This window comes from Palaemon carinicauda, chromosome 3 (assembly GCF_036898095.1).
Source record: "Palaemon carinicauda isolate YSFRI2023 chromosome 3, ASM3689809v2, whole genome shotgun sequence".
NCBI lineage: Eukaryota > Metazoa > Arthropoda > Malacostraca > Decapoda > Palaemonidae > Palaemon > Palaemon carinicauda.
In genome coordinates this window covers 119,624,976-119,634,975 of record NC_090727.1, presented here as the reverse complement: position 1 = coordinate 119,634,975, position 10,000 = coordinate 119,624,976, and the positions used below count along the sequence as shown (strand labels likewise).

At 34.8% G+C, this 10,000-nt stretch overlaps 1 protein-coding gene across 1 annotated transcript in view; it reads left to right on the top strand.

The window, feature by feature from the left end:
* Nucleotides 1–10,000, top strand: part of LOC137633707 (dynein axonemal heavy chain 6-like) — a 384,249-nt gene that overhangs the window by 354,632 nt on the left and 19,617 nt on the right. The window contains exons 16-20 of the mRNA XM_068365957.1: nucleotides 5,611–5,799; nucleotides 6,002–6,144; nucleotides 6,298–6,478; nucleotides 6,911–7,090; nucleotides 7,514–7,750. Of these exons, the coding sequence (XP_068222058.1) occupies nucleotides 5,611–5,799; nucleotides 6,002–6,144; nucleotides 6,298–6,478; nucleotides 6,911–7,090; nucleotides 7,514–7,750 (930 nt within the window). The remainder of the gene's footprint in view (nucleotides 1–5,610; nucleotides 5,800–6,001; nucleotides 6,145–6,297; nucleotides 6,479–6,910; nucleotides 7,091–7,513; nucleotides 7,751–10,000) is intronic.

The following is a 10,000-nucleotide window of genomic DNA, read 5'->3' as shown; positions in this document are numbered from 1 at the left end:
ACACAAATAGAAACAGATGGGAGAAGATTAAAATCTTTGGTAAAAAAAAAAAGAAATATAGGGGAGAGAATGCAGATAGAACGGTTAAAGGTTAATGAAGAAATTAATCTCAGAACAAGAGTCAATTGAGGAGATGCTATAAAAAGTGAGTGCTATTCAGGATTTGGCGCGGTAGAATTTTGAAGATGGGTTAAATATGGAAGATGGAGAGAGGAGGAACTGAGTTATGAAAGACGGAAGTGTTGCTGTAACGCTGAGAATCCTTTTAGATGTGGCTGTTGAGGATATAAGAAAAACAAGTAAAAGGTTAAAAATGAAACTAAACTGGGTGTGGATGAGATATAATTGAGATGCGATAGTACAGTGGTGATAGTCAATCTGGTTGCTAATGATGGTTTCCTGGGTAAATTTGGATCTTGGAAAGTTTTCAAATGAACAGATGAGAGTAATAATCCTTCCGATATATAAAACTATGGGTGCTAAAGGCAACTTCAAGATTTATAGGAACATAGCCTATAGGAAGGTGTATTATTATTATTATTATTATTACTATTATTATTATTATTATTATTATTATTATTATTATCATGATAATAATAATAATAATAATAATAATAATAATAATAATAATAATGATGATTATTTATTTATTTATTCATTATTATTATTATTATTATTATTATTATTATTATTATTATTAGTAGTAGTAGTAGTAGTAGTAGTAGTAGTAGTAGTAGTAGTAGTAGTAGTACTTGCTAAACTACAACCCTAATTGGAAAAGCAGGATGCTATAAGCTTAAGGGCTCCAACAAGGAACACAGCCTAGTGAGAAAAGGAAATAAGGAAACAAAAAGAATAGTGTGCATGATTGTACCCTCAAGGAAGAGAGCTCTAACCCAGGACTAGAGAACAATGGTTTGATTTTGGAGTGTCCTTCTCCTAGAAGACTGCTTACCACAGCTAAGGAGTCTCTTTTACCCTTATCAATAGGAAAGCAGCCACTGAACAAATACAGTACATTAGTTAACCCCTTGAGTGAAGAAACATTTTTCGGTTATCTAATCAATATAAAAAAAAGAAGTGAATGTGTAAGGGATAAGCCAGACTATTCTGTTTAATGTGTTGGCAGGGGAAAATGAGCCATAAACAGAGAGAGATCCAATATAGTACTGTCTGGCCAGTTAAAGGGCCCAGTAATTCTCTGGAGGTAAATTTAGTATCTCAAAGGGTGGCTAATGCCTTGGCACAAATAAGAAAAAAATGTTAGTTTAGACAAAAAGCTTACGGTTGGTCAAAACAAAACAAAAAAGGGGACCTCTACTCTCTACGTTCCTCCAGCCTAACCAGGGATTCAGCCGAGTTCAGCTGGTACTGCTAGGGTTCCACAGCCCAACCTCCCACATTATCCACCACAGATGAAGCTTCATAATGCTGAATCCCCTACTGCTGCTACCTCCGCGGTCATCTAAGGCACCGGAGGAAGCAACAGGGCCTACCGGAACTGCGTCACAATCGCTCACCATTCATTCCTATTTCTAGCACGCTCTCTTGCCTCTCTCACATCTATCCTCCTATCACCCAGAGCTTTCTTCACACCATCCATCCACCCAAACCTTGGCCTTCCTCTTGTACTTCTCCCATCAACTCTTGCATTCATCACCTTCTTTAGCAGACAGCCATTTTCCATTCTCTCAACATGGCCAAACCACCTCAACACATTCATATCCTCTCTAGCCGCTAACTCATTTCTTACACTCGTTCTCACCCTCACCAATTCGTTCCTAACCCTATCTACTCGAGATACACCAGCCATACTCCTTAGACACTTCATCTCAAACACATTCAATTTCTGTCTCTCCATCACTTTCATTCCTCACAACTCCGATCCATACATCACAGTTGGTACAATCACTTTCTCATATAGAACTCTCTTTACATTCATGCCCAACCCTCTATTTTTTACTACTCCCTTAACTGCCCCCAACACTTTGCAACCTTCATTCACTCTCTGACGTACATTTGCTTCCACTCCACCATTTGCTGCAACAACAGACCCCAAGTACTTAAACTGATTCACCTCCTCAAGTAACTCTCCATTCAACATGACATTCAACCTTGCACCACCTTCCCTTCTCGTACATCTCATAACCTTACTCTTACCCACATTAACTCTCAACTTCCTTCTCTCACACACCCTTCCAAATTCTGTCACTAGTCAGTCAAGCTTCTCTTCTGTGTCTGCTACCAGTACAGTATCATCCGCAAACAACAACTGATTTACCTCCCATTCATGATCATTCTCGCCTACCAGTTTTAATCCTCGTCCAAGCACTCGAGCATTCACCTCTCTCACCACTCCATCAACATACAAGTTAAACAACCACGGCGACATCACATATCCCTGTCTCAGCCCCACTCTCACCGGAAACCAATCGCTCACTTCATTTCCTATTCTAACACATGCTTTACTACCTTTGTAGAAACTTTTCACTGCTTGCAACAACCTTCCACCAACTCCATATAACCTCATCACATTCCACATTGCTTCCCTATCAATTCTATAATATGCTTTCTCCAGATCCATAAACGCAACATACACCTCCTTACCTTTTGCTAAATATTTTTCGCATATCTGCCTTACTGTACTCTTATGAAAAGGTTATACTAGACATTAAAAAGTAAAGATACGATAGAAATTTGTAAGTGGCTTACATGGACCTAGAAAAAACTAACAACAGAATCAATAGAGAGAAAACTTGGAGGGTTTAGAATGTATTGTATATATACCAGATTGTGGAGAGTAGCTAAGAGATTTATGATGGATATGAGGCATGTATCAGAATATGTAAATTTGTCTTTGCGTGTCTTTAGACGACACAACTTAAATGTGGATGAGTGAAAAATTACCATGAAGTTGTCAAAAATCTTTCTTTTCAGCTTCACCAACAATTGCTTTACTCCAATAATTTCTATTGGCTATTAATAAACTATAATCTCATGTATATTTATGGAAGATATACCAGTAATCAGCTTATACATTAATTTAATTGGCTGCTACTGTACACGTGGTATATTTCTTGAGAGCTAAGAGAATAATTGCATTCATCATGAATGCTAATCTAACCGAAAAAAGGAAAATGAAGTTAAGAACAATGAACCTCAAAACTTAATTCTTCGTCAAAGTACTAGAAGAACTTTTCAAAACTGACTGTATTTATTTGTTCTATATTCATGGACTCTTTTAATTCATTGATCACATTTCTCCCTTTCTGTCTCTGCTTTTCCATCAATAATCTAATAAAATGAAAAATAAACTCTATGTAAGAAACTCCTTTAACTTTGGAATCGTGTCCCGGGGAAGCACTTTTCTAAGTATGTATATTCATTGACAATCTCTAGAGGTTCGCCCATAACCCTTATTTGTTGTCTCTGCATTTTCATTAAACATTATTTTAGTTTTACTCATATTCATTTTCAGGCCTACATTTCTGCTTTCTCTATTCAAATCTCCTATGTATGTATATATATGTATATACATATATACAGTATATATATATATATATATATATATATATATATATATATATATATATATATATATATATATATATATATATATATATACATATATATATATATATACATAAATTTATATATATATATATATATATATATATATATATATATATATATATATATATATATCATTGAAGGGGATAGCCTCAGTGGCGTCAATGTATTTCCTGAAGGAATCTTCATATTTCTTCAGCATCTATAAGTTTTCAGACGTAATCCTTTGGTTTAATGAACGATAATTATTCCTTTTTTTTATACTTTATTCACTACAGAACTGTTTCGATAAAACTTTGCCTTTATCAAGTGATTGCTGGTTTCCATAATTTTACAATTCTTTATTATAGCTGGCATTCGAAGAGGTGAGTTTCATCTGGTAAAGCGAATGATTAGAGGCAATTTCACAATCGAATACAGTCAAGAAAAAACACCACCTTTCATCGATGTCCTAGTCAAACAACAAGATGATCAATTTAAAACATCGGTAAACACTAAATCAACCAACGTCGGACGATGCTTAAATGCCAGAGGTGAGTGCCCCGAAGCAAACAAAAAGTCAGTAATAAGTGCTTACGTAAAAAGAGCATTCACGCACAGCAGAACTTGGAAAGGCGTAGATGCCAAACTAAACATAATTCGACAACTTCTAACAAATAACAGATATCTCAACAGCATGATAGAAGAACCCATAAGGAAGAAATTCAATGAAGTTCAACAACCAACGACGTTAAAAACCAACGAAGACAAACACCTTATCATCTACCACCGCTTTAGCTTTGGTTCGGCCTACAAAGATGACACCCGGACATTGCGAGGAATCTTCAATCGAGGTGTGGCCCCAAAAGCCCCTTATCACAAAGTAAAACTTATAATATATAACAAGCAAAACCTGACTGGAAGTCTTATGATGAAAAACAATACCGCTACAAGATGTGTAAATTTCACAGAAAAGACTATATTGGACATACTACCACAACAGTCCGAAGAAGGTTGCTGGCCCATAGAAATCAAGGGGCAATAAACCAACACTAAATTAGTGTCCACGACCGAAAACCCTTCCTGAAAGAATTAATTGATGGGACCCACATTGTTCTCAAGGAGAACAACTATAGCCGACTTATAATTGCTGAAGCTATAAGCATCCCCCTCCAGACACGAACTTTGAGCCTACAGAAAGATTCTAGTTATACACTTCCTCAAACAGAAAGCGACATGGATAAACTATATAGTCCAAGCGTACATCTAGTATGAACACGCATATATATATATATATATATATATATATATATATATATATATATATATATATATATATATATATATATCAACCATTATCTTCTTCATATCCTCTTCGTATCTCTGAATTTTGAAAATGTTCACATTTTTCTCTTTGATTTTCAGAATTTTTATTTTCTTTAGAATATAATCTCAACATAATTAATGGTAATATTTGTAGAAGCGTAAAGGAAGTTTAAACTTATGCAAACCAGCAATCACTTGATAAGAACAAATTTTTGACGAAACTGCTGTTGTGAGTAAAGTATGAAGAAAAGGAAAAATCATCTTCTTTAGATTGCCGGGAGCCTCTCTCCGGACAGGGGCTTTTTGACGGTGTGTCTAGCCCCTAAATGAACCATCGTTTATTGAACCAAATGCTTACGTCAGAAAACTTAGGGAAGCTAAGGAAATATGAAGTTCCTGCAGGAAACACATTGGCGTCACTAAGGCAATCGCCTTCAATGAAAATTGCAATAAAGACAAGTTATGTCCCAAAACCCTATCTATCTATATATATATATATATATATATATATATATATATATATATATATATATATATATATATATATATATATATATATATATATATATATATATATATATATATATATATATATATATATATATATATATATATATATATATATATATATATATATATATACACATACATATATATATATATATATATATATATATATATATATATATATATATATATATATATATATATATATATATCTAATGTTCTTTCCAGTGTACCCGGTTTTTGACAAAGCTTTATGAGGAAACTGGCGGAATGCAAGTACTGCACGCAGGTGATGAAGGTGTGGTCTCTAAAGTAGTGGCAGCCGCCCACGCCCAGAAACCGATTCTCGTCTTGCAAACACCTACTCATCTTACTTACAATCTGAGAAAAATACTTCAGATTCCACAAGTTATTCAGGTGTTCTGTTTCTTTCATTGCCTCCTAATAAAGGATTTCATGAAATAAACCAATTGTAAATAATCTTTCATGTATTTTTGGAAAATTAATAGCTATGCAATTATATTTAACTGCAATGATAATTAAATAAGATTTTAAAGAAAAATTTGAACACAACTGGGTGTGAATGCACAAACCTAAAAGCAGACTGCCTTTGTTTCAGGCACCTGACGGTGGAGTCATAGAAGTGAAGATTGTGCTCGTGACTGGGGATGCTGCCCCTGTGCTTCCTCAAGACCTCTGTGTTTATGTTACGAGAATCTCATTCGCCCTCCCTCCGCTGGTTCTCGAAGAACGGCTACTAAAGTATGACACTGATATACAATATTACTGCTTTGCTTCTAAATGTTTACGAATTGTCAGTTAAAAGTTACATAAATTCGGTGGGGCAATTATCACAAGTGCTCATTGAGTTTAAAGTATGTTCCATTCAACTATACTTATCTGTTTCTCTCACAGCGACGTCTTAAAGATGGAGAGAAGCGACCTATTCGACCAACAGAGTAATTTGAGTGGCAGCATTGCCAGAGACCGTAAATCTCTAGATGCCGTCGATGATACTATCCTCAAGAAGCTCACCCAAGCAGCCACCTCCCTCCTTGACAACGAGGAACTTCTTGCAGCTTTCTACGAAGCCAAGGTTAACTTTTGCAATTTTCCTATGCACATAGGCACTAGAGTTGTATGTGGATGAGGAGGAATTGATAATGACAGATATTCATTATCATTCTTTGTCTACAATTTTTAGACAGTCCACTTACCTTACGTCATTCAATCAATCTGTCTTGAATTCTAAAGTAAATAAAAGAAAAGTGTGGTTTCTATATACAGGTAGCTTGTATCTACAAATTTAGCAATCAACAATTTCATTGAAAGTAAATTTTGTAGTAATAAAATGCCTGTGATTAAAAAAATTAGCTCTTAAAAGTGTTCTTTTCCATCCTGATTTACACGAAAAATTGCAAAACTGCATTACATATTAATCATTGATGTTGTGAAGCTATTAAATTTGTCACTTGACTGAAGGGAACGGCAGAAGAGAGTTTTTAAAATACCCTTTCCCTCTTGACAGTCAACCTCAGCAGAGTTTCGAGCCAGACTTGCGGAATGCCAACGAACTCTGCAGAAGATAGGGAATGTCAGAGACAAGTATCGCCCTGTGGCCACCAGAGGAAGGCTTCTGTTTTCTACCTCCACGGCTTTGAGGAGGATTAACAGCAGTTACGTCTTCTCCTTCCAGCATTTCATTCATGTAAAGAACCTGTGGAGAAGTGAATGGTGTTTCTGTATGCTACATATATATAAATCACATGGATGGTTATTAAGCTCAGAGAGCTAAAAAGAAATGAATAGTATTTGTTCACTTATATATACGACGTTCAAGGCTATTTAATTACCTTTCAAAGCATTTTTTTTTCAAAGTGATGATATTAATAATAATGAATTAATATTGATAATAATATTAATTATAACATAACAAACAGCAAAAGCAACATCAACAATGATTGATTTTGAAAGGACAATACTAATAATGATGATAACTGTAATAACATTATTATTATTATTATGATTATTATTATTATTATTATTATTATTATTATTATTATTATTATTATTATTATTATTATCTTTATGCTGTTGCTTGCCCTAATGTGTCCTTACGACCTCCCTAAAGCTGTTCAGCCTCTGCATCACTTCCGGGGGTCAAGGAGAGGCGCTGAGTTTCGACCAGAGGATCAGTTCATTGGTGGAAAGCGTGACCCAACTGGTGGTCAACCACATCAGCCGAGCCCTGCATCCCAACCACCGCCTGGCGTTCATCACAGCGCTCTGCGCAGCTGTGGCGTCCAATGAAGGCCAATTGACCCCTCCAGCATGGCGGGTTATTTTACATCCATCGCGATATGAGGAGGTAAGATTGACCGTTTAGAAATAGAGCTGATAGAGACAAGCAGGAATTGATGCTTGCATGGATTGCCTGTCACATAGGATGTGTAGTTTTAAATTAGGCATCGTTAGTGAATAACTAAGAGTTGATAATAAACGTATTGGATAGAATTTGTGAATTTATTGTTTCAAGTGACGGGGAGGAGGTTATACAGAAATTATGAAAAAATATTAACTGCATAATATATATCCATTGAACCCTGATTGGTGATAATTTACAAGTAGATCACAAAATAATATGTGAATACAGATTGAAAACCAGAACTAAGCGAAATAAATGAAATTCTTTTATCAGTTTTCACTTGATACGCAATTAATATCACCATACTTCAATAGAAAATCATATCTTCAGCATCATCTCCATAACCGGATAGCTTAAGAAAGATGAAAAAACAACTAAATATAGAAAGTAATAGCATCCTTTAAATGGTTTTGTATTATAGATAATTTAGTATTGCACGGTGTAGCAAAACGTTATATGATACCGTATTATAACTGGATTACTGTATATTGAAATGTGGGTGTTTCCTAAGCTTCTAATTTGGCGAATGTAATAAAATGTTCATGTTAATAGTGCCAAGGTTCACCAGTTTGCAGTTTTTTCTTTGGGGAAATGGAAACATCTATATTTGCGAGCTGTACGCAATGACACATACGATAAATTGCCGAAGTTTACTGTTTTTGACAGAAAACCTCAAATCAATCAATCAAATTACTGTTTTTGATAAGCATTTTGTTTACTTTGAATGAACCTCTAGGTCTACCTATCTAAAATCTTCTTCTTCTCCTCCTCCTCCTCCTCCTTCTTCTTCTTCTTCTTCTTCTTCTTCTTCTTCTTCTTCTTCTTCTTCTTCTTCTTCTTCTTCTTCTTCTTCTTCTTCTTTTTTTTTTTATAAATAAAACCTAATGAGTCTTGAGAATAATCTTTATCTTTAGCGGAAAACTCGTATTAATATCTAGAAATGGCTTAATCATTGAACAATTTCAAACAATTTAGAGGCAAAACAAATAAGTTGAGTACAAGTAAACTTAGGTAGGTTTATCGTAAGTGTCACCTATGCCTATCATTTTTTAATAGCAGCAAATATAGTTAAGTTAAATGCATTTGATTATGATTAATGATGATAGGAACAGCATGAATAACAAGAGCAGTGGCCGGTGAGAGGAATTTTGAGGAAAATTAACATAATTGCTCTTTTCAAATTTGGATCCGTTTTTATGTCTTCTGTGATTCGTCAAGAAGGTATTTTCCTGTTGCTGCTGCAGCTACGCAGATCTTAAGTAAATTATCCCACAATAAACGAGTTTGTAAAGTCACATTCACCAGTATCGTCACTTGACGGACATACTGTATGTTTAGCCAACCTGGTTTTGAATTTGTAGCTTTCTGATATCTACATTATGGCAATTTCTATAGGATGAAATTGAAGGAAGCTAAAATTACATTTTGTAATACAAATGGTTGGTATTCGGTAGTCTATAATATTCCAGTAACCATGAATTAAAAAAAAAGTCTAAAATATTAAGTTTAAGAAATTTCGCAAAGCATTGGTGTAAATTTTTTAATATTTATTTAAACAGCAGCCAAGAAAGACTTTAATTGACTCCAGCAATAATTTTGGGTCCCAGCAATAACTTGTTTTGATTTCTTTTAAATTCACCAGAAGGTTCACTTGTTCAGCATTTCAGATTACTCTCTATAATGCCACCTCTATGAAATGAGAGAAAAATCTCGTTGACCCCTAAAGCCTTAAAATGAGAGCTTGCACTCAAGCGTTTGAGCAACTGTTCTAGGCCAAAGCTGGCTTAGTGGGTAGTGCCATAGCCTCTGTACCATGGTGTTCCCCTGTCTATGGTTAGAGTTCTCTTGCTTAAGGGTACTCTCAGGCGCACGATCATGTCTGTTTTATTTCCTTTCCCTGTTGGAACCCTCGGGATTATAATATCTTACTTCTAACTAGGGTTGTAGCTTAGCTACTACTACTACTACTACTACTACTACTACTACTACTACTACTACTACTACTAATAGTAATAATGATAATAATAATAATAAACAACGAATGCTGAAGAGCGTGCTACTTGAAACAGCACATATATTGGGGAAAGTGTATGAGGGTGTATGAAATATACGTACATTACATGCATGCAATGCACATATATTATAAAAGTGATGAATTCCCAAGGAAACTGAATATAATACGGAACCCAAACG